This window comes from Lissotriton vulgaris, chromosome 7, assembly GCF_964263255.1.
Source record: "Lissotriton vulgaris chromosome 7, aLisVul1.2, whole genome shotgun sequence".
NCBI classification, from domain to species: Eukaryota; Metazoa; Chordata; class Amphibia; order Caudata; family Salamandridae; genus Lissotriton; species Lissotriton vulgaris.
In genome coordinates, this window is record NC_141695.1 from 913596006 (window position 1) to 913621818 (window position 25813).

The window sequence follows — 25813 nt, forward strand, 5'->3', positions numbered from 1 at the left end:
TCCACAGCACAAAACTCAATCAGTAACAGTCCATGGGTTGCGGTGCACTGAGTCAGTGGCACCTGGATTGCTAAGCAGGGTATCAGGCAGATGATGGCATCCACAACAGGTATGAGCAACTCCGTTAGTCTGCCAGTACCACTGTTTCGACTCTGGCAGTTGGCGGTTGGAGGTGGTACTGGCAATGGTGGCAGGTGTCTCCTGCGGTGATGTGACGTTCGGCCATGTCAAGACTCAATTTGATGTGTGAGCCCTGGTGGACAGCAATTGAGACAGCAGACAGCACAGGGCCACAGACACATGGCGTTGACGACACCAAGGCCATCATCTAAGAGGCCATCCAATATTCAATCAGATAGGGTCCCTGACTTGAGCGGCACAGAGTTAGAGGCTCACAGTGACAGCCTTGTGGCGGACTGAGAGGTGCCGCCCTGGCAGACATGTTGGGCATTCCAGAAGAGGACCATGCCCAGAGTTACATGACTATTATTCACACCCCTAAGCTAGCTTGGCATACGCCGGGCCAGCCGACTCTGCTCATGCTTAGGGGGGGGACGTAACAAGCTACATTTCCACGATCTTCCCCACTTGCTGGGGTGACATGGTTGCATCCACTGTCCACTCCACGCACCTTCGGTGTGTATCAACATGGATATGCGTGTGGCATACTGCAGTCTGGCCAGCACATCCAGGCCATGCTTGGCATTGTGTACATTTTTATTCATCGGTTACTTGCCTCCTTCTCGCATTCCTGGTCCCCACCTCTTACACAATCTGCTATTGTGTGGCTGAGGTGCCATGCAAATGATGGCTAATGCACATGGCTGGCCCAGGTTCCTACGGTAAGTTGGTGCTGTCATGTCTGGTGGGTGTGTATGTTGTTTGGCATGTTGTATGTGAGCTTGTGACTTGTGCATTCCCAGTGTTGTGAGATGCATGACTGTGGAGTTGAGGTGAGTGATGTGTTCATTTGGTATTTGCCAACGAGCACTGTATTTCCGTGGGTGCCATCCTGGTAGCGCAGGTTGATGATGGACTGCCTGAAGATGTATGAATCATGCACACTGCCTGGGTGGTTGGTGACGATGTTGGTGGAGATTCCCCGGTGGTCTGCTATTGTTTGGACATTGATAGAATATGTGCTCTTTCTGTTGCGGTTATTGTGTGAAGTATTGCCAGGGTTCACAAGTAGGACATGTGTGCAGGCAATTGACCCCCTAACAAGTGCAGGAAGCCGGCTGTGGCGTAGATGCCTTGCTTTGTCTCTGGCTGTTCCTGCACAGTGTGGAGGAAGCATAGATAGTGGGTTACCAAGCTGATGTTGTCATCAATGACCCTTGTGAGGGACTTGGATTGGGCTGGCTGTGTGACTACTCCGACTCAGGCGGTTGTTTGTTGGAGGGTACCAGAGGCCAACACATGCAGCACGGCCAGCAGCTTTGTCTGAGGTGGCATGTTGGTTGTCCACTGTGTTGGTACCGTCATCCTGTGGACAATGGTGGCCAGGTTGCGGAGGATGGTTGTACCTTTGAGACTGTAGTGGGCAATGACATTCTCTGGTGTTGGATCTGTGAGGTTGGTGCATTTACTGAGGGTCGCTGTGTTTGTTGTGGCCCTGTTGGGGCTCTGAGCTGCATGATCGTTTGCTCCATGGCATCTGTTGTTCTGGTGTGGCTCTGGCCTGGGCTCCCTTTTGTGGTGCAGGCTGCCGTCCGACTTTACACCAGGTCAGAACAGGTGTTAATTTCCTGCTGCTAACGCGCCTTATCGCATTTTTTTTTTATCTTATCGCCTATCTGGCTGGTCGTTGAGAATGTTGCGGAGTGGTGTTGTCACGGCTTTTGGCACGGGAACGCCTACTCTGCATCTCATTAGCGATAGTTGCGGGGTCATCGGTGGCGATGTTTTTTGCAGCTGCTAATGCAGGTAAACTGGTGATATGGGCTGTTAGATAAATTTATCGCTACTTTGACTGTGATAAAGTGCCATTAACTCGGCGATAACTCCTTGAGAATATGCCCCAAGGAGTCATCAACAACAAGTGGTCCTTACTCATATTATGAAGGCAAGTCATGGCAATTAACTCTTCTGCTTCTGTGGGGCCACACATTTTAACATAGCAACACATCATCTACATTTCCCTTAAATTTTCCCCAAATACCACATATCCTGATCTGGTTCCCTGTCTTTTACCTAGAAGGGTAAACTGCCCTACTTCAACATTTCACCAAGTTCCTTAAAGAGAATATTAAAGTAAGGGTTTCATGATCCTCAAGCAAGACAAGGGCTTGGAGTCCACTGAAGAGCATTGTAGAATTTCTTTCACTTTTGATATGTGTTCAACATCTTTCAAGCACATTTTTCAGTTTATATTAATAACTATACTTTAGGGAAATTGAAATACTAGTAAATGGGCTAATAATTTGTCAGAGAACATTGTGGGAAAAAAATCTTTTTTTAACAGATAATTAGAGCCTTTGAATACCTGTTTAGTCTACACACTTGATTAATGCTGGAGTGGTTGTACTATTTTGTCTAGCATTAATGAGAATGTAAAAAATGAATTCTCCTGAAGTTGGAAATGCTGTTTGTATAATTAAATTTTATTGTATGTGATATTATGCATTGTATAAATTAATTTTAACGGTACAATGGAAAGTATGCTATGGGGCAGATTTACAAGCCCAATGCTTGTTCTCACTTTCATCAAGTAAGGCCCCTGAGGCATATTGCAGTTACGGGGATTTGGCTGAAATTACAAATGTCGAACAAGTAGGATGTCCACGTTAAAAATCGAGCCTTCTGTTTCCAACACTAGATAAAGTTTGTAAAATCACATCTTCACGTAGCTATCCCAGGCTACTTTCTAATTCTCACGCCTCACCAGTTCGTTTAGAAGCTCCATTTATGTTCCATTGCAATTTGATATTCCACACTGCCAATGTTACCACTGGACGAAGTTTGAAATTCGACAATCTACGTGGCCAAGCCTCCATGATCAAAGTCGGAAACTGTGGCAAGGTGGCAGGGAAAATTAATAAATGCAGGCTTTCTGCAAGCATCCCACAGCGCAAGACTTTCTGCATCGCCAGCTTCAAGTGTAGACCCATGTAATCCTGTGTGGTTCCATAGTGAGTCTGAATGGAGGCCAATACTCGAAGCACTGTTTGCAATAGATCAGACCCCAGCAGTCGCAGCTCCTGCCTGCTGGTAGAACGACGTGCCAGCTCAGTTCACCCTTGGCTGCCTTCAGACTGGCACCGAGCCTCATTCCTGCCAGCTCCGCTCTTCATACCTGAAAGAGCTCGATAAAACATTGCGAGATAAGGCGCTGCTCTGTAATTACTCTCCGAGCAGGGTGTGCACGCCGAGCCGGCCTCTGACAGTCAGGCCTGCTCTCTTCCAGACCGGCGACTGCGGATCGTAAGACCTAGCGCGAGCGCCAGGTCAATTACAGGGCCCAGCAGTACCAGCAGGTTACTTCACTCTGAAGAAAGAGCGAGCATGGAGCTATGACCCCTCGCAACTAGAGTGCAAAATGAGTGCTGTCTTCAGTGACAGTTTGTGATTTAGGGGTGTGCGTCGTCGGTGTACTTATGTATAGTTGGTGAATGTGTGTTTGGAAATCCTTGTCAAAATAAGTCTGTTGATGAATCAAAGACAATGAGTATGTGGCGGATATGTTCTAAATATGTATGCAAGAGGTTTTTTTTAAAAATCAAAATATGAGTTTTTGCATGTGTTTCAGAATATGGGCTAGAAGGGGGGCTTGGGGGGGGGGGGCAGCCGACCGTAGGGAGGTCCCCACCCCCGGGCTGATTGGGAGGGGCCAGTGGGGGGGGGTTACGTCAGAGCGCCAGCCTTGGGCTGGTTTTGGGCTCCCTCGGTTCCTACTGAGGGAGCCCAGCTATATATTCCCCTGGCCCCGCCTCCCGGCCACCATTTTAGGTTGAATGACCTGGTGGCCGGGAGTCCATAGTTAAATTGAAAATTTTAGTGTTGTGTGGTATTACCAATTCGTCATGTCTGGTGAGGATTATCGCGTTTTAGAAGCGATCCGCCTCTTGAGCGAAGCGGGTCGCCTGGACCTGGTGTTGGGAGACGTGGCTGGGCCGTCGCGTCCTCGGCGACAGGCCTCGGCGCGTGTTGCGGCGGTGGTGGCGGCGTGTGCTTCGCCGAAAAGGGCGCGCAAGGAAGCGGTAAGTGAAAGGGGCCGCCCGCGCTCTAGGAGAGCGGCCCCTGGTAATGCGTCGCATGCGGAGGAGGAAGCTGTTATGTTGTGCGAAGGGGGTTTGGGGGATGGTGAGGCGTCGGCTTCATTGGTTTCTGTGGTGCCGTTGCAGCGCTCGCTCTCGGTCCCCGCTGCCAGGGGCAAGCGGGCCGTCAAGCGGGGAGGTAGAAAGCGTTCTGCTTCTACCTCCGCATGTCAGGCTGAGGACGCGGCGGCCGCGGCACCGGCCGTTGGCGCGCATGCGCATTTTAAATCTATTGCGCCTCGCGTTTCAGTGGAATGTGGTTTACCGGCGGCAGTGCCGGCCGGCGTCTCTGGTGCACCCTCGGTTTTGGGGGCAATTGGTGTGCGTCAAGGGGCGGATCTGTTGGCTGCTGATGTGAGGCCGATAGTTACCCGAGTTTCTACGCCGGCTTGCGCTCATGGGCCACAAGCTTTTGATGACGTTCAGATTCAGCCTACTGTGCAGCCTACACTGTCAGGGGTTGGGGAGGTTTTTGTGCCTTTTAGCCCCTTGTTGTTTTCCCCCCCTGTCTCTACCGGGGGAGAGGTAATGTCAGTGCATAGTGGTTCTGTGGGTGAAGGGGAGTGGGCGCAGGTGGAAAGAGGGTCAGGGGCAGGTTTGCTGGGTCAGCAGTCTGGTCGTGTTGTGTTGGGTGGTCCGCTGGATGTTTCTGGGTCTAGCAGGGATTTCATTGAGCCTACTGGGAGTGGTGTTGCGGATTTTACTATGCAGGAGACTGGTGATAGGCAGGTGGGTGTTCGGTCTTGGGAGGGTTTAGATGTTTTTCCTTCTTGGTCAGAGGGGGTTCGTGATGCGGCCAGGGCTACGCCCATTCAGGGCACTGATATGCTGAGTGGTTTTGGGGGCACTTTGAGTTTTCCGGGCTTGCCTGTTAGGGGCAGATCGCTTGGGAGGGTGGAGCAGCCCCGCGCTGATATCCAGCAGAAAGGGCAGGGTGGGCTGGCATCGGGCCCTGCTTCCAGGATTGTTCAGGAGTTGCTGGACTGGAGTAGTGGGGATGAGGAGGTGGAGCCTTCCCCCCCTCGGAGGGGGTTATCGGTTCGATCTAGGGGGTCTGTTTCTAGGGAGATTGGTCGAGTGCAGTTTCAGGATTCTGGTTTTTGTACGGCTAGTGGGGTTGGTAGCTTTGGCCGTTCTGGTAGTAAGGGCCCCGGCACATCAGTTCAGCCTTTGTCTTTACAGGTCGGAGAGCGTCGTGGAGAGGCAGACTTGGTAGGGTGGAGTGCGGCCCAGTTGCACCGAGGAGAAGGGAGGGTGGAGCCTGGCGCGGCATACCCCGTACCGGCGAGGGACCCCGGCGCGGTCAACGTAAGCAGGTCGGGCGCGGCCTCGTTGGCCCCAACGTCTTCCTTTCAGGACCTCGGCGCGGTCAGCAGAAGCAGGTCGGGCGCGGCCTCGCTGGCCCCAACTTCTCTTGCTACAGGTATTAGCGGGGTTGGCAGAAGCGGACCAGGCGCGTCCTCGCTGGCCCCATTGTCAGGTTCTTTGGATATCGGCGGGGTTGGCAGAAGCAGGACCGGCGCGTCCTCGCTGGCCCCACATGTTTCTTCTCTTCAACAAAGGGATTCATCGTTGGTTAACGTGCATAAAACTGGTCAACGTTCGGGGGAGTACAGACGGGTCCAGTCGGCTCCCCCGCCTCAGGTGTCGGTACGGGCTGGTAAGGCCCGGGTTGGGTTCAGAAGTCCGCCAAAGGTGTTGGCCCCTCCTAGGTTGGAGGAGTCGTTGGTTTTAGATTATGATGAGGAGAGCCCTGAGGAGGGCGAGATACGTGCTGAGGGTGCAAGGGGGGGGCTTTTTCACGCTTCTGATGATGTTTTGCAGGCACCGGTGGTGGTGCGTCCGAGAACTACAGTCTCCAGACCAATCCGGGAGAGCGGCCCCGCGGTGAGGGTTCCTCGGTCAGGCGACGATGTTGAACAGATGGCATGGAGAGCGAGGCCGGCCCAACTGCCTTTATTGAATCCAGGTGAGCTTGCTGGTCCACGGGACAAGCCATTGATGGTTTCTGTTGGAACGGGGGGGGATCCTCCTGCAGAGGGTGTGGATCTTAAGCTCCATAAAGGTCGTTATGTTAAGGATCAGGGAGTGGGCACGGGTGACGGGGGTGTGGGTTCTACGGTGGATTCCGGGACTGTTACAGAGCCCATGGAGGTAGGTAAGGATCCCCCACACAGCAAGGAGCTTAAAATAAAGAAATTGCCTTACATGGGCGTCACAAAACCGTTGGGCGCTCATTTAATGCTGTCCACTAAGGAAAGGATTTGGAAAGGGGAGTACGTGGAATTATTGAAGCTCTTACATAGGGAAGTTAGGTCTAAGGAGGGGTCTAAGGAGGAGGAGTACGAGTTGGCCAAGCGCCCTAAGGTTCCTTTGACCATCGAAAATTGGACTGCGGCATTTCTTATATATGCTAGCGTGTACTGTGAGAAATTCCCTGAGCGCTGTGTGGCCCTGTTTAAGTATATGGATGTGATCAGAAAAGCGCAGATTACTGGCAGTGGTTATGCCTGGTCACAGTACGATGAGGAATTCCGGGCCCGGATGGCTTGGGATCCTGAAGCGAAATGGGGGGAGTTAGATAATGACCTGTGGCAACACACTATGGGAGCATCAGCGGGTGGTAAGACGATTTTCACAGCTAGTGGGTATCCATTACCTTCACGGCCCTTTCAGGGTAAGCCCACTCGGGGAGGGGTGGGTGCAGCTGCGTCAGTTCAACCTGCCGATGGGACCTGTTGGGATTTTAACAGAGGATACTGCCCGAGAGAGTATTGCAAATTTAGACACGAATGCTCCCAATGTGGTAGAACGCACCCACTATCCAGGTGTTGGGGGCCTCGGGTTGCAAGGGGCAGGCAGTGGTCACAGCAGTCAGCCAACGCCCCTGCTCCTGCACAGCAGCCTCAACCTAACAGGGGAGGGAAGAACAATTCTGGAACTGGGCCCAAAGGCTCATACGCCAGTTAATCCTTTTCACTTGGCTGTGGCTCTGAAGGGTTATGCGAATGTTGAGGCTGCTAAGTTATTGTTGGTGTTTTCGGGAGGGTTTTCGTCTTGGTTACACGGGGCCGCGGTTGCGGCGGTGGTCAAAGAATCTTTTGTCAGCCAGTGAACATCCAGAGGTGGTACGAGACAAATTGGATAAGGAAGTGCGTGAGGGAAGGATGGCGGGTCCTTTTGATGATTGGCCTTTGGAAAATCTTATTGTCTCCCCAATTGGTGTGGTACCTAAAAAAGAGCCAGGGCAATTTCGTTTGATTCAACATTTGTCATGGCCGGAGGGCTCATCAGTTAACGATTTCATTGATGGTGAAGCCGCTTCCGTGTCTTATTCTTCAGTGGATGTGGCCATGGCCCTGGTTGTATCTGCCGGCACTGGTGCGGCAATGGCAAAGTGTGACATCAAATCTGCATTTCGTTTATTGCCTGTACATCCTGAGGATTGGGATCTTTTGGGGATTCAATTTCAAGGAAAGTGGTATGTTGATAAGGCTCTTCCAATGGGTTGTTCCATATCCTGTGCGCTATTTGAGACCTTTAGCACATTTCTCCAATGGTTTTTCACGGACACGACAGGACACAAGCTTGTGACCCACTACCTGGATGATTTCTTTTTTGTAGGCGCTCCCAATTCCTCAGCATGCCAGAATGCTTTGCGAACATTTCCAACTCTGATGGAATTTTTAGGTGTGCCCTTGGCACCCGAAAAGACAATGGGCCCCTGCGCGACCATGTCTTTTTTGGGGATCGAAATTGATTCTACTGTTATGGAGGCACGCTTACCAGTGGATAAAAAAGCAAAAATGTTGGACCTCTTACATGTGATGTTGAACAAGGCAAAGGTGACAGTGAAGGAAGTTCAGGTGCTGCTGGGCCATCTTAATTTTGCTTGTAGGGTGGTTAGGGCAGGTCGAACTTTTTGCAGGCGTTTGGGTAGAGCTCTGTCTGCTCAGTTTTTACCTCACCATCACGTCCGCTTGTCAGCAGGTGTTAAGGAGGATCTGCGGATGTGGGTAGCCTTTTTACACTCTTTCAATGGCATTCCTCTGTACAGAGAAGAGAATTGGATTTGGGACGTCCAAATTTTTTCAGATGCTGCAGGCAGTGATGGTTTCGGTCTTTACTGGCAGGGCAGATGGTGTGCTGAACAGTGGCCTGCTGCGTGGAAGAACGGAGGCAGGAGTATCGCCTTCCTTGAGCTTTTCCCTGTGGTGGTGGCGTTGACTCTGTGGGGTCAGGAGCTTGCTCACAAAAAAGTGCTGTTTCGAATTGATAATAAGGCTGTGGTGGACGTTATCAATCGGCAGTCGGCCAGGGATGCTCACATCTTGAAGCTCTTGCGAGTCTTTGTGTTGGGGTGCTTGACGTATGACATCAGTTTTAAGGCCTTACACATTCCTGGAGTGGACAATGACATTGCGGATGCTTTGTCTCGTTCACAGTGGGAGAGATTCCATGGGCTAGCCTCGGAGGCGGACAGGACGCCGACCCGCATGCCAGAACATCTGTGGACTGTAGGCGAGACAGGGTTTTGCAGTTGGTGGTAGGTTCGCTTGCAGTTTCCACTAGGACAGCGTATGAATTGGCCTGGAAAGAGTTTTTAGAATCTGGGGCCGTCTGGCGCGCTCCGGGCTGGAGACGATCTGAGGATGTGGTACAGTTCATTCTTCACTTGATAGACAGGGGGCTGACACGTGTGACGATTGCTGGAAAATTGGCTGGTGTTGCATTCATGGGCAAATTACTGTGGGGCTATTCTCCTTCGGCAGGGGAGGTGGGTAAGCGCATGCTGGAAGGTTGGTCTAGGGAGAGGGGTAGGGAGCATATGGTTCGCCGACCTTTGTCTTGGCAGACGTTAGCCCGAGTTTTGCAGGTTTTGCCCTCAGTTTGTTTGAATGAGTTTGAGGTTTGTCTGTTTTCTACTCTTATGGTTTGGATGTTTTTTGGTGCTTTCAGAGTTTCTGAGTTACTGGGGTCGAAAGTTACTCTTGGGGTGGGGTGGGAGAATGTTCGTTTTTTCGAAACGGGGTTGCACGTCTGGTTGGTTCGGGCAAAAACTGATCAACACAGCAAAGGGAGGGGCATTTGGCTGGAAGCTTCTTCCCCTTCTGAGACGTGTCCTTTGAGATGGGCCAGGCGTTTGCGGGACTGTTCGGGGGCCACCTTTGAGGGCCCTGTTTTCCAACATATGGATGGTTCCAGGGTGACTGAGTACCAACTGCGCATGGTTTTGCGTAAAGCGCTGCGATTCATGGGTTTGGATGAGACACAGTATGGTACGCATTCCTTCAGGATTGGGGCGGCAACAGAAGCTCATAACAGGGGTTGGTCACAGCAAGACATTATGTCTTTGGGGCGTTGGTCCTCCAACTGTTTTAGGCGCTATGTGCGTACTGATCCTGTTGTGGCGCCTGCGGATGATAATTTTTCTTGAGTTTGATGCTGCTTTTCTTTTTCAGGTTCAGTGGCCGGCCCCCGTTCTACTGTCATGACGATCTGGATAGTGGGACATTCCTTCATTAGGCGCGCGGAAGATCAAGCTATAGGAAGCTATTTTGGTTCCACTCTTGGTTTTAATTCTCGTCTTTTTAATGTCGTGTGGAAGGGGAAGGGAGGTATGATCTGGAGGGAGCTTATCCCGGCCTTGAATTCTTGGTTGGTGGGAGGTGTTTGTCCTGACGTGTTGCTCTTGCACCTTGGGGAGAATGACCTTTGTGGGGTGAAGGGAGTGGTTTTATTGAGAGCAATGAAGAAGGATCTTTCTCTTATTCGTCAACAATGGGCGGGTTGCCATGTTTTGTGGACAGAATTGGTCCCTAGAAGAACCTGGAGGGGTGCGATCAAACCTAGGGCGGTTGATAAGGCGCGGCGGAAGTTGAATCTGGAGGTTTCCCGTTTTTGTAGAGATCTGGGTTTTGGGCGGGTGTCCCATAAGGACATCCGGTATGACAATGTGGAATTCTTTCGCGGCGATGGTGTTCACTTATCTCGTATAGGGATGGACTTATATCTATTGGAATTGCGAGAGGTGCTCTCCAGGTGTTTGAAGATTCAAAATTTCTTGGGTTGAGGTTCTGGTTCATTGGTTGGTCGGTTTTGGGGGGCAGAAAGAGAGGAGGGTAATTCCTTTCCCCCTCTTTTCTGGGTGGCGGAATTTGGGCGTTCTTGGTCAGCTGGGACATGAAGGTTGTTGGGTTTTTGATAAAGTTGGGCTATGGCTGGAAAAGTTTAAATAGTTGTTTCGTGGGGTGGTTACAAGGTTTTGGGCAATGTAAGTTGTTGGTGGGTAAATTTTGCAATGTGATGTTTGGCGGTGGGTTGGGATGATATTTAAATGATTATCAGGTTTTGGTATTGTTTGAATTGTAATTATGTTGTGCTGGGTGGGGGCGGGGTTTTGTGACGTGTTAGGGGCGGGCCTGACGTTTGGGGTTGTAAGGTAACCTCTTATTTAGTGAGGACTAGTTTTGTGAGGCGGTTGCCAGGTTTGTATTGTTGTAAATATGCACCTGTTTCAATAAAAGCGGCCTTTTGCACACTTTCAATTTGGTCTGGTGTCTGCTCACCCCCCCTCACCCCTCCCTCCCAAGGGGGGCTTGGGGGGGGGCAGCCGACCGTAGGGAGGTCCCCACCCCCGGGCTGATTGGGAGGGGCCAGTGGGGGGGGTTACGTCAGAGCGCCAGCCTTGGGCTGGTTTTGGGCTGGTTTTGGGCTCCCTCGGTTCCTACTGAGGGAGCCCAGCTATATATTCCCCTGGCCCCGCCTCCCGGCCACCATTTTAGGTTGAATGACCTGGTGGCCGGGAGTCCATAGTTAAATTGAAAATTTTCCCTCCCTCCCTCCCTATTCTCGTTTAGCTCTGTCTCTTATTTTCCCCGGGTTTTCATTTATTTATTTATTTTCGTTATTTATTTATTTATCTCCATAATTTTAGGGTCTTTTGTCGGAACAGGTGGATATGGGGTAACTCAACATGTTGTTCATTGTCGCTTGGAACAGGTGCCGTGCGGAATTTGGGCGTTCTTGGTCAGCTGGGACATGAAGGTTGTTGGGTTTTTGATAAAGTTGGGCTATGGCTGGAAAAGTTTAAATAGTTGTTTCGTGGGGTGGTTACAAGGTTTTGGGCAATGTAAGTTGTTGGTGGGTAAATTTTGCAATGTGATGTTTGGCGGTGGGTTGGGATGATATTTAAATGATTATCAGGTTTTGGTATTGTTTGAATTGTAATTATGTTGTGCTGGGTGGGGGCGGGGTTTTGTGACGTGTTAGGGGCGGGCCTGACGTTTGGGGTTGTAAGGTAACCTCTTATTTAGTGAGGACTAGTTTTGTGAGGCGGTTGCCAGGTTTGTATTGTTGTAAATATGCACCTGTTTCAATAAAAGCGGCCTTTTGCACACTTTCAATTTGGTCTGGTGTCTGCTCACCCCCCCTCACCCCTCCCTCCCAAGGCTACAGTCCACAAAAAAACACAATAAACGAATAAATAAATACTTTTAGGATTCCGTTTTAAAATGGGTGTGGAAGATTCTGTCAGGATATCTGTGACTGCGTAAGTGTGTGCGCATATGTGTGTCTTTGTGTGTTTGTAGGAAGGAGTTAGTCAGACAAACAGTAACCGGTGCTAGGACTGAGCCTGGGATTGGAGCTGTAAATGCTTTCGGGCAGCCAGCACTCCTCCTAGGACAACAGAGCCACCCAACCCACCCCACCCCTTAATCATATCCAGGGTGAAAGCCCTATAAAAAAGAAGTGGGGGGTCTGACTAAGTAAGACACTATGCAAATTACCGCATGACGTCACGACATAGTGTTATAAAAGAAATAAAATAGTGCTATTTAAATTATGTGTGTAAATACTGGGACAGACTAACCTATCTGACAGTCTTACAGCGTCTGCATTTGTGTACAGGGACAGAACAAAGGCAAAAGCATGCCTCTCTTAAGTACCTGTGAAGAGGAGGCAAGCTGTGTGCCTCCTCTTCTCCTCTTCACTTTCCTTCTACGCCCCCCCTCGCCAGCTACGATCCGCCAACCAAGCCCTTGCTACCATTCCTCGCATCAATAAAACCACCATGGGAGGTAGATCCTTCTCCTACCTCGCGGCTAAAACCTGGAACTCACTCCCCACTCACCTACGTCTCACACAGAAACACCTAGCGTTCAGAAAGCAACTTAAAACTGGATATTCGACAAATAATTCCCTTCCTCAAGCGCCTTGAGACCCTCTGGGTATGTAGCGCGCTATATAAATTTCTGACTTGACTTGACTTGACTTTCTTTCCCTCTGTGGTATTTACATTTAAATGTAAGTTTCCAGGCAGCCCCCGTTTAGTATATACAAATAAAAGGAGGCCGAATGGCCCCTTAACTTCGGCCCGGCTGGAGGTGAAACAAGCATTTGCAATGCAATAGGTCTCACACGTACGCGAGTTTGACCTATTGGCATTGTAAATGACAATGCCGTTTATTTATGTTTTAGTTTTTAAAACATAAATAAAAGGCATTGTCATTTACAATGCCAATAACTTAAACTCGCGTAAATGCGAGACCTATTGCATTGCAAATGCAGGCTTGAGCCTGGGTTGCATTTTCAGTGGCGCAACCACCGCTACCACATATTGATATGCCCTCTTATTTTGCAAATGAATTGAGTGCCCCCTCTTTTGCGTCCAAGGACCAACTTTATTTATGTCTGAGATTGAAGATATTCTATTACTGAAACTTTATAAATAATTGGCATTCTTTTTATCCTCGTTGGAATGATGAGAGACTGTCTTGACCCTGCCGCGATTGAAACCTTCAAAGTTCAGGTGTCAGTGGCAGTGGTCATGTAGCTCAAGCACATTTTTTCGCCATGTGTGATATTGGAGGCAGCTGGTTTTGATACTACTACTAATCTATTTTAAGTGAATTTTCTTCTATTTCTTTGTCTCTCTTTGACTGGCAGTGCACCAGTCCTAAAATAAAAAGGATAAGCAAGGATTCATATCTTGCCCCGAGGGCAGTTCAAACACCATGACATTCATTCTCTCACTCATCAGTGTCTCCTTGGCAGCCATGACACACTGCAAAGTAAAAGTCTGATGTAGCTCAGAGAGGAGCAAAGCGTGCAGCTTGAGCCTGCCTATTACTTTCAAGAAAGGCCAGGACTTTTAAACACAACTCGCCTGGGTGTGAAATATATGGACCGTCACAATGAAAGTACGACTTCAATGGCTCGACCTAAAAAGGCTCCTACAACACAATGTCAACATGCAGGTGCTGCTGAACGTGTCCCGGTGTCTGAAAATTACACCGGGACAAATACAGCATAATTCTTTGGGGCCCAACTTCTTGGCAGGGGGATGGCGTCCACCCTGTGAAAAGAGTGGGGGGACGCCGTATACCTGCGTGTACCCCGACTGGAGCCCTGATCCTCATGGTCTGGGACTACCGGCCACCCCCTCCCCATCATGCAACCAACATTTACAATACCCATAGTAATTTAGCCAGGCGAGAGAATTCTTTGGAAGGCAGGGGGTCTCACGACCCCCCGGCCGTATTTATTAAAATACGAAAACAAATAAATATTGAGTAAAATAAACATTATTTACATAATTATTAAATGCAAAATTCAGACATTAGATTTACAGCAAGGTAGACAGGTATGAAGGGCTAAGCTTAACAAATGTCTAATACAGCGTGTTCCTACCTGAATCTAACATCCTACGTATCAATTTTGCATTCTAATAATTTCTGGGCCTACGGCAAGGTCGTTAACCGGTGTCAGATCCTTTACACAGCTACGCCCTCACGTCTGAGTGTGCATGCGCAACAAGGGCCCGGTTACCGGGAGAGTTCGTCCTCTCCTGGTTACCCTCATACGCTCCGTGAACTCCATTTAATCAAAAAGGAGGGCCCTTTCACTCGCGTCATTTGCTGACGTCATAGTGTATGTGCGGGGTGGCTACAAGCCCGAGGAAAGCGTGACTCCCTCCCCGCACCCTTCCAAGCAAGCGGATATCCTGCCCCTGAAGTTCTAGGAGAGACCAGTGGACCCTCCCCCTGGGCAACCCCATTCGATAATGGTGCCGCCCCCTATGGACCTTAAATTGCTGCTCACCGATTATAACCTTACTGCCTGACCAGCGCAATAAATACGACTATTAAGAAACCTATGAATGGAAAAAAGGCCTAAGGAGAAAACAAGTAAATACCCATCCACATATCGAAATGAGCACATTATACTAATATAGCCTGTACACGGGAAAAAAGGCATAAGGAAGAAAATTACACACATATCTACAGCCCTCAATACCATCACCGGTGATACCTACCAACGCTCAAACTGAAATTCTGCTAGCAGGGATGGTGGGTGGGGAAACAATGATCGGCCCCACAGCGGGGCGAGGAGCGAGCCTGGGGAGCGCGGGTACAAGAGGGTGCTTTTCGCGCCCCCCAGCCCTCTTAAATCCCCTGGTCCCGCCCCTTGACCCGGAAGCACTCACACTGCTTCCAGGTCAACGGTGGGACCCACCAATCAGGAGGGGTGGGGGGGCCGGGCCCAGCCATGTGTGCGTGGTGGCCGAGCGGCCCCCCCGTCCATCACGGTCTGCGACTACCGGCCACCGCCTCCCCATCATGCAACCAATATTTACAATCCCGTAGTAATTTAGCCAGGCAAGAGAATTCTTTGGAAGGCATGGGGTCTCACGACCCCCCGGCCGTATTTATTAAAATATGAAAACAAATAAAAATTGAGTAAAATAAACATTATTTACATAATTATTAAATGCAAAATTCAGACATTAGATTTACAGCAAGGTAGACAGGTATGAAGGGCTAACCTTAACAAATGTCTAATACAGCGTGTTCCTTACCGACTCTAACATCCTACTGTTAGAACCGGCTGTCTCTAGTTGGCAGAGGTATGCACTTCTGACAAATAGGGACACACCTTTTCTAGTCAGGGCAAGGGGATCACACCCTTTGATAACCCCTGCTCACCCCCTTGGTAGCTTGGCAGAGCAGATAGGCTTATCTCGGAGGCTGTGCGTTAAGCATTTATGACCACATACAGTAATAAAGTGAATACTCTACAAATGGACACAACACAGTAGTATTATAAAAATAAGTATTTTTATATAAGGCTTAGCACAAGACCAAATAACGACAAAAATATACACAATCTTGATAAATACTCTTGGAAGGGAAAAATAGTTCAAAGGTAGTTTCTTCTTTTGCACAAAGTCTTTTCGTATCAAGCAACTCTTCTCCTGGAAACACAGTTCTTGGCAACAAGGTAACCCACACGGGAGCTACACGACGTCGAGGCAAAGTTAATCCAAAGGTTCGGTGTCGACCGCGAGGAGTGCTACGTCGAGCCCGGAGTCACACGGACCCCCCACAACACAGTACCTTGGACAATGAAGCACACAATGATCAGCGGCGTCGAGTAATCCGGCGTCGCGTCTTCGGTGTCGATCAGGCCTCAGCAGGCGTCGTTGTCGATGATGCTGTTGCAAAGAGTGAGCAGCGCTCACGGCGTCGAGAGGGCACGAGGGCGATGCGATCAGCAGCAGTGCAGACACGAGGTCCCTTGGAGCTGGAGCCGAACTCACTACTCACTGGCGTTGCTGCTGGCGTCGATCGGGCCCGGCGGCCGGCGTTGAGGAAGCGGGACACTTGAGCCGTCACTCACGGTGTCGAGCTGGATTCGGCGACGTCCGTCGGCGTCGAGATTGCTGGTTTCAGAGGTGCTGGATTCACAGGTTCCAGCAAATAGCACTTGTAGCAGGTGAAGTCCTTTAGCCCTGTGACTTCAGCAGGAGACTGGCACTCTTCCAGTCCTTGGAGATTTTCTTAGCAAGCGTGAGAGTACACACACAGTTCCTCTCTCCTGGTTCCTTGGCAAAAATAAAGAAGCACTGCAGGATTCCCCCCAGCAAACAGCACACTGGCAGAAGGGGTAGGCAAGTCCTTAGATCAGCAGGCCTCTTGTCCTTGGTTACAGGGTTCCTTGTCAGAAGTGATCTGATTTCTTGATTCAGGGGTCCTTCTCTTATACCCCTTCTCAGCTTTGATCCCTTTGTCCATGCAGGGGAATTTCCCAACATCCTGGGTCTGTTGTGGGTGGAGCCAGGCAGAAGCACCTGGCCTATTCATTGCGCAGGGCTGGGTCCTCAGACGCCCCGCAGGAGGTGGAGCCAGCATTGTCACTGGCAGGAGCAGAGCTATCGGCCTCCTGGCTGGATGTGGGGCTAGGATCGTCCATGGCAGGCACAGAGCCATCAGCCGCTTGGCAGGAGGTGGAGCCAGCATTGTATCAGGCAGGGCAGGCTATCAACAACTACTCTCCCCCTACTCTCAACGCAAATGTCCCACTCATCCCACACTGACTCATCCAGACCTGTGGAGCCACCCAGCTCCTGTCACACACACGCAAGACCAGCAGAAACCAGAAATGGTTAGACAAGAAAATAGACACTTTTTAAAAGTGCTATTTTCAAACCCAGAGTCCAAAAACCATCCACACCAACGGATGCGTAATTAAACCCCGAGTTCAGGGATACCAAACTCGACATTGCACCATGCTCTTCGAGTCAGCTAGTATCATAGCATTAATAATCCCGGCGGCCCATTCTAACTAATGGAGAGCAGGTTACCTCGCAATAGTGAAAAACGAAGATGGCTGTAATTCACTATTAGGACATGCCAACTTGGTAAGGCGTGTCCTACCTTATACTTACAATGCACCCTGCCCGTGGGCCTACCATAGGGGTGACTAACAGGAAGTCAAGGGAAGGCTTGGGGGCTGGCAAGTAGGTATACTTGCGCAGCCCGCGTGACAGCACTAGGCTGCACGTGGGTCTCGCAATGACCGACCCGTAGACATTCTTTTATGAGGCCGCTCTTGTGGGTGGCACAACACGTGCTGCAAGCCCACGAGCGGCATTTGTATTTACAAGCCCCGGCACTCCTGGTTCACTAGACTAGGGACTGATAGTAAACCAAATAAGCCAAACATGGATACAATCGATACATCAATTTAACATAGGGAGCACTTGCGCTGTGGCACTGATCAGCAGTGGCACAGCGCCCAAAGCATATACCAGCAAAACATCGAAAAATAGTGGAGGCAAACAGAAAAAATGGAGGAGAGACTCAAGCCAATGATGTCAGGTCTAACATGTGTCCCCTCCAGCTGAAATGTGGGGAGAACTACCCTTGACCTAGGGAGTCCTCATTACTAAGGCGGAAAAATCTGGACAGACCATCAGCATTGGCGTGATCTGTACCAGGGCGGTGTTCCACCGTAAAGTCCATCCCCTGTAGGGAAATGGACCACCTCAACAGTTTTGGATTCTCACCCCTCATCTGCATCAACCATCTGAGGGGCCTGTGGTCTGTCTGAACCCGGAAGTGAGTCCCAAACAGGTAGGGTCTTAGCTTCTTCAGCGCCCAGACCACAGCAAATGCTTCTCTCTCTATCGCACTCCACCTCGTTTCCCTGGGAAGTAACCTCCTACTGATGAAGGCTACAGGCAAGTCTCGGCCCTCTTCATTCACCTGAGCTAGAACAGGCTCCACGCCATGCTCTGAAGCGTCCATCTGGACAATAAATTCTTTTGAGAAGTCGGGTGCCTGGAGTATAGGTGCTGTGCACATTGCAGTTTTCAGGGTGTCGAAGGCCGTTTGACAGGCATCAGTCCAGATCACGTTTCGTGGCTGCTTCCTGGAAGTCAGCGAAGTCAAGGGGTGCACAATGTTACCGTAATCCTTGACGAACCTCCTGTAATAACCCGTGAGTCCTAAGAAGGCTCTCACCTGAGTTTGGGTTTTGGGCGGCGCCCAAGCCAGGATGGTATCAATCTTGGGTTGCAGGGGGGCAACCTTGCCGCTCCCTACTTGGTGCCCCAAGTACACCACCGAACCCTGCCCAATCTGGCACTTACTGGCTTTGATTGTGAGGCCTGCTCTGCGCAGGGCCAACAACACTTCCTGGAGGTGGCGCAAGTGTTCCTCCCAGCTGGCGCTGAACACTGCGATGTCGTCCAGGTAGGCGGCACTGAAATCCTCCAGTCCAGCCAAGACCTGGTTGACCAACCTCTGGAAGGTGGCAGGGGCATTCTTCATCCCAAAGGGCATCACCCGGAACTGGTATAGCCCATCTGGTGTGGAGAATGCGGACCTCTCCTTTGCCCCATCAGTCAAGGCGATCTGCCAGTACCCAGACGTTAGATCAAACGTACTAAGGTACCGGGCAGCCCCCAACCGATCTATGAGCTCATCAGCTCGGGGGATGGGGTGCGCGTCAGTCTTCGTGACCGAATTGAGTCCTCGGTAATCCACACAGAACCGGAGTTCCGGTGAAGCACCAGGTGCTGCAGCCTTCGGGACCAAGACCACTGGGCTGGCCCAAGGACTGCTAGAGGACTCAACCACCCCTAACGCAAACATCTTGGAGACCTCCTCCTTAATGTATGCTCGAACCTTGTCAGTCACCCTGTAAGCCTTGTGCTTCACAGGAGGGCTGTCTCCGGTGTCAACGTCATGGACACACCAATGAGTGACACCCGGAACCAAGGAAAACAGATCCGGGAATTGTCCCAACAGGTGGCGACAATCCTGTTTCTGCTCAAGGGTCAGTGTGTCAGAGAGGACCACACCATCCACTGACCCGTCTTGCTCTTTAGCACACAGGAGGTCAGGAAGAGGCTCACTCTCCTCCTCCATTCCAGCATCTGTAGCTAGGAGCTTGCCCACTTCGGACCTTTCTAAGTGGGGCTTCAAACGGTTGACATGCAGGACCCGCAAGGGGTTCCTGGGAGATTTCAAGTCCACCAAGTAGGTGACATCGCTCTTCTTCTCCACAACCTTAAACGGTCCAGTCCACCTGTCCTTGAGCGCACAAGGTTCCATAGGGGACATGACCCACACTTCTTGACCAGGCTGAAGCTCTACCAGAGTGGCATTCCGGTTGTACCATCGCTTCATCTCCTCCTGGCTGGCCTCCAGATTTGCCTGAGCAAGTTCTCTGAAGCGCCGAGTCTGGTTCCGAAAGGCCAGCATGTAGCTGTATACATCCTGGGGAGGTTTCCTGGGAGATTGCTCCCAGCCTTCCCTGACCAGACTCGAAGGTCCTCTTACCGGGTGACCGTACAAAAGCTCAAAGGGGCTGAACCCTAGAGACATCTGCGGCACCTCTCGGTAAGCAAACAACAGGCATGGCAAGAGGACGTCCCATTTCCGCCTCATTGGTTCTTCAAGACCCATGATCATGCCTTTAAGGGTCCGGTTGAATCTCTCAACCAGCCCATTTCCTTGAGGGTGGTAAGGAGTGGTGAACTTGTAGGTTACCCCACACTCCTTCCACAGAGACTTCATATAGTTAGTCAGTTAGAAGGAGTTAGTCAGACAAACAGTAACCGGTGCTAGGACTGAGCCTGGGATTGGAGCTGTAAATGCTTTCGGGCAGCCAGCACTCCTCCTAGGACAACAGAGCCACCCAACCCACCCCACCCCTTAATCATATCCAGGGTGAAAGCCCTATAAAAAAGAAGTGGGGGGTCTGACTAAGTAAGACACTATGCAAATTACCGCATGACGTCACGACATAGTGTTATAAAAGAAATAAAATAGTGCTATTTAAATTATGTGTGTAAATACTGGGACAGACTAACCTATCTGACAGTCTTACAGCGTCTGCATTTGTGTACAGGGACAGAACAAAGGCAAAAGCATGCCTCTCTTAAGTACCTGTGAAGAGGAGGCAAGCTGTGTGCCTCCTCTTCTCCTCTTCACTTTCCTTCTACGCCCCCCCTCGCCAGCTACGATCCGCCAACCAAGCCCTTGCTACCATTCCTCGCATCAATAAAACCACCATGGGAGGTAGATCCTTCTCCTACCTCGCGGCTAAAACCTGGAACTCACTCCCCACTCACCTACGTCTCACACAGAAACACCTAGCGTTCAGAAAGCAACTTAAAACTGGATATTCGACAAATAATTCCCTTCCTCAAGCGCCTTGAGACCCTCTGGGTATGTAGCGCGCTATATAAATTTCTGACTTGACTTGACTTGACTTTCTTTCCCTCTGTGGTATTTACATTTAAATGTAAGTTTCCAGGCAGCCCCCGTTTAGTATATACAAATAAAAGGAGGCCGAATGGCCCCTTAACTTCGGCCCGGCTGGAGGTGAAACAAGCATTTGCAATGCAATAGGTCTCACACGTACGCGAGTTTGACCTATTGGCATTGTAAATGACAATGCCGTTTATTTATGTTTTAGTTTTTAAAACATAAATAAAAGGCATTGTCATTTACAATGCCAATAACTTAAACTCGCGTAAATGCGAGACCTATTGCATTGCAAATGCAGGCTTGAGCCTGGGTTGCATTTTCAGTGGCGCAACCACCGCTACCACATATTGATATGCCCTCTTATTTTGCAAATGAATTGAGTGCCCCCTCTTTTGCGTCCAAGGACCAACTTTATTTATGTCTGAGATTGAAGATATTCTATTACTGAAACTTTATAAATAATTGGCATTCTTTTTATCCTCGTTGGAATGATGAGAGACTGTCTTGACCCTGCCGCGATTGAAACCTTCAAAGTTCAGGTGTCAGTGGCAGTGGTCATGTAGCTCAAGCACATTTTTTCGCCATGTGTGATATTGGAGGCAGCTGGTTTTGATACTACTACTAATCTATTTTAAGTGAATTTTCTTCTATTTCTTTGTCTCTCTTTGACTGGCAGTGCACCAGTCCTAAAATAAAAAGGATAAGCAAGGATTCATATCTTGCCCCGAGGGCAGTTCAAACACCATGACATTCATTCTCTCACTCATCAGTGTCTCCTTGGCAGCCATGACACACTGCAAAGTAAAAGTCTGATGTAGCTCAGAGAGGAGCAAAGCGTGCAGCTTGAGCCTGCCTATTACTTTCAAGAAAGGCCAGGACTTTTAAACACAACTCGCCTGGGTGTGAAATATATGGACCGTCACAATGAAAGTACGACTTCAATGGCTCGACCTAAAAAGGCTCCTACAACACAATGTCAACATGCAGGTGCTGCTGAACGTGTCCCGGTGTCTGAAAATTACACCGGGACAAATACAGCATAATTCTTTGGGGCCCAACTTCTTGGCAGGGGGATGGCGTCCACCCTGTGAAAAGAGTGGGGGGACGCCGTATACCTGCGTGTACCCCGACTGGAGCCCTGATCCTCATGGTCTGGGACTACCGGCCACCCCCTCCCCATCATGCAACCAACATTTACAATACCCATAGTAATTTAGCCAGGCGAGAGAATTCTTTGGAAGGCAGGGGGTCTCACGACCCCCCGGCCGTATTTATTAAAATACGAAAACAAATAAATATTGAGTAAAATAAACATTATTTACATAATTATTAAATGCAAAATTCAGACATTAGATTTACAGCAAGGTAGACAGGTATGAAGGGCTAAGCTTAACAAATGTCTAATACAGCGTGTTCCTACCTGAATCTAACATCCTACGTATCAATTTTGCATTCTAATAATTTCTGGGCCTACGGCAAGGTCGTTAACCGGTGTCAGATCCTTTACACAGCTACGCCCTCACGTCTGAGTGTGCATGCGCAACAAGGGCCCGGTTACCGGGAGAGTTCGTCCTCTCCTGGTTACCCTCATACGCTCCGTGAACTCCATTTAATCAAAAAGGAGGGCCCTTTCACTCGCGTCATTTGCTGACGTCATAGTGTATGTGCGAGGTGGCTACAAGCCCGAGGAAAGCGTGACTCCCTACCCGCACCCTTCCAAGCAAGCGGATATCCTGCCCCTGAAGTTCTAGGAGAGACCAGTGGACCCTCCCCCTGGGCAACCCCATTCGATAATGGTGCCGCCCCCTATGGACCTTAAATTGCTGCTCACCGATTATAACCTTACTGCCTGACCAGCGCAATAAATACGACTATTAAGAAACCTATGAATGGAAAAAAGGCCTAAGGAGAAAACAAGTAAATACCCATCCACATATCGAAATGAGCACATTATACTAATATAGCCTGTACACGGGAAAAAAGGCATAAGGAAGAAAATTACACACATATCTACAGCCCTCAATACCATCACCGGTGATACCTACCAACGCTCAAACTGAAATTCTGCTAGCAGGGATGGTGGGTGGGGAAACAATGATCGGCCCCACAGCGGGGCGAGGAGCGAGCCTGGGGAGCGCGGGTACAAGAGGGTGCTTTTCGCGCCCCCCAGCCCTCTTAAATCCCCTGGTCCCGCCCCTTGACCCGGAAGCACTCACACTGCTTCCAGGTCAACGGTGGGACCCACCAATCAGGAGGGGTGGGGGGGCCGGGCCCAGCCATGTGTGCGTGGTGGCCGAGCGGCCCCCCCGTCCATCACGGTCTGCGACTACCGGCCACCGCCTCCCCATCATGCAACCAATATTTACAATCCCGTAGTAATTTAGCCAGGCAAGAGAATTCTTTGGAAGGCATGGGGTCTCACGACCCCCCGGCCGTATTTATTAAAATATGAAAACAAATAAAAATTGAGTAAAATAAACATTATTTACATAATTATTAAATGCAAAATTCAGACATTAGATTTACAGCAAGGTAGACAGGTATGAAGGGCTAACCTTAACAAATGTCTAATACAGCGTGTTCCTTACCGACTCTAACATCCTACTGTTAGAACCGGCTGTCTCTAGTTGGCAGAGGTATGCACTTCTGACAAATAGGGACACACCTTTTCTAGTCAGGGCAAGGGGATCACACCCTTTGATAACCCCTGCTCACCCCCTTGGTAGCTTGGCAGAGCAGATAGGCTTATCTCGGAGGCTGTGCGTTAAGCATTTATGACCACATACAGTAATAAAGTGAATACTCTACAAATGGACACAACACAGTAGTATTATAAAAATAAGTATTTTTATATAAGGCTTAGCACAAGACCAAATAACGACAAAAATATACACAATCTTGATAAATACTCTTGGAAGGGAAAAATAGTTCAAAGGTAGTTTCTTCTTTTGCACAAAGTCTTTTCGTATCAAGCAACTCTTCTCCTGGAAACACAGTTCTTGGCAACAAGGTAACCCACACGGGAGCTACACGACGTCGAGGCAAAGTTAATCCAAAGGTTCGGTGTCGACCGCGAGGAGTGCTACGTCGAGCCCGGAGTCACACGGACCCCCCACAACACAGTACCTTGGACAATGAAGCACACAATGATCAGCGGCGTCGAGTAATCCGGCGTCGCGTCTTCGGTGTCGATCAGGCCTCAGCAGGCGTCGTTGTCGATGATGCTGTTGCAAAGAGTGAGCAGCGCTCACGGCGTCGAGAGGGCACGAGGGCGATGCGATCAGCAGCAGTGCAGACACGAGGTCCCTTGGAGCTGGAGCCGAACTCACTACTCACTGGCGTTGCTGCTGGCGTCGATCGGGCCCGGCGGCCGGCGTTGAGGAAGCGGGACACTTGAGCCGTCACTCACGGTGTCGAGCTGGATTCGGCGACGTCCGTCGGCGTCGAGATTGCTGGTTTCAGAGGTGCTGGATTCACAGGTTCCAGCAAATAGCACTTGTAGCAGGTGAAGTCCTTTAGCCCTGTGACTTCAGCAGGAGACTGGCACTCTTCCAGTCCTTGGAGATTTTCTTAGCAAGCGTGAGAGTACACACACAGTTCCTCTCTCCTGGTTCCTTGGCAAAAATAAAGAAGCACTGCAGGATTCCCCCCAGCAAACAGCACACTGGCAGAAGGGGTAGGCAAGTCCTTAGATCAGCAGGCCTCTTGTCCTTGGTTACAGGGTTCCTTGTCAGAAGTGATCTGATTTCTTGATTCAGGGGTCCTTCTCTTATACCCCTTCTCAGCTTTGATCCCTTTGTCCATGCAGGGGAATTTCCCAACATCCTGGGTCTGTTGTGGGTGGAGCCAGGCAGAAGCACCTGGCCTATTCATTGCGCAGGGCTGGGTCCTCAGACGCCCCGCAGGAGGTGGAGCCAGCATTGTCACTGGCAGGAGCAGAGCTATCGGCCTCCTGGCTGGATGTGGGGCTAGGATCGTCCATGGCAGGCACAGAGCCATCAGCCGCTTGGCAGGAGGTGGAGCCAGCATTGTATCAGGCAGGGCAGGCTATCAACAACTACTCTCCCCCTACTCTCAACGCAAATGTCCCACTCATCCCACACTGACTCATCCAGACCTGTGGAGCCACCCAGCTCCTGTCACACACACGCAAGACCAGCAGAAACCAGAAATGGTTAGACAAGAAAATAGACACTTTTTAAAAGTGCTATTTTCAAACCCAGAGTCCAAAAACCATCCACACCAACGGATGCGTAATTAAACCCCGAGTTCAGGGATACCAAACTCGACATTGCACCATGCTCTTCGAGTCAGCTAGTATCATAGCATTAATAATCCCGGCGGCCCATTCTAACTAATGGAGAGCAGGTTACCTCGCAATAGTGAAAAACGAAGATGGCTGTAATTCACTATTAGGACATGCCAACTTGGTAAGGCGTGTCCTACCTTATACTTACAATGCACCCTGCCCGTGGGCCTACCATAGGGGTGACTAACAGGAAGTCAAGGGAAGGCTTGGGGGCTGGCAAGTAGGTATACTTGCGCAGCCCGCGTGACAGCACTAGGCTGCACGTGGGTCTCGCAATGACCGACCCGTAGACATTCTTTTATGAGGCCGCTCTTGTGGGTGGCACAACACGTGCTGCAAGCCCACGAGCGGCATTTGTATTTACAAGCCCCGGCACTCCTGGTTCACTAGACTAGGGACTGATAGTAAACCAAATAAGCCAAACATGGATACAATCGATACATCAATTTAACATAGGGAGCACTTGCGCTGTGGCACTGATCAGCAGTGGCACAGCGCCCAAAGCATATACCAGCAAAACATCGAAAAATAGTGGAGGCAAACAGAAAAAATGGAGGAGAGACTCAAGCCAATGATGTCAGGTCTAACATGTGTCCCCTCCAGCTGAAATGTGGGGAGAACTACCCTTGACCTAGGGAGTCCTCATTACTAAGGCGGAAAAATCTGGACAGACCATCAGCATTGGCGTGATCTGTACCAGGGCGGTGTTCCACCGTAAAGTCCATCCCCTGTAGGGAAATGGACCACCTCAACAGTTTTGGATTCTCACCCCTCATCTGCATCAACCATCTGAGGGGCCTGTGGTCTGTCTGAACCCGGAAGTGAGTCCCAAACAGGTAGGGTCTTAGCTTCTTCAGCGCCCAGACCACAGCAAATGCTTCTCTCTCTATCGCACTCCACCTCGTTTCCCTGGGAAGTAACCTCCTACTGATGAAGGCTACAGGCAAGTCTCGGCCCTCTTCATTCACCTGAGCTAGAACAGGCTCCACGCCATGCTCTGAAGCGTCCATCTGGACAATAAATTCTTTCGAGAAGTCGGGTGCCTGGAGTATAGGTGCTGTGCACATTGCAGTTTTCAGGGTGTCGAAGGCCGTTTGACAGGCATCAGTCCAGATCACGTTTCGTGGCTGCTTCCTGGAAGTCAGCGAAGTCAAGGGGTGCACAATGTTACCGTAATCCTTGAC

The 25813-nt window shown here is 50.1% G+C and overlaps 1 protein-coding gene across 1 annotated transcript; it reads left to right on the forward strand.

Moving 5' to 3' along the window:
• The first annotated feature begins 4961 nt into the window (after positions 1-4961).
• Positions 4962-10329, forward strand: LOC147702682 (uncharacterized). Its single transcript, XM_086928820.1, has 2 exons — positions 4962-6225; positions 9719-10329. The coding sequence occupies exons 1-2, from the start codon at positions 4962-4964 to the stop codon at positions 10327-10329; spliced, it is 1875 nt and encodes a 624-aa protein (XP_086784946.1).
• Positions 10330-25813: the final 15484 nt, after the last annotated feature.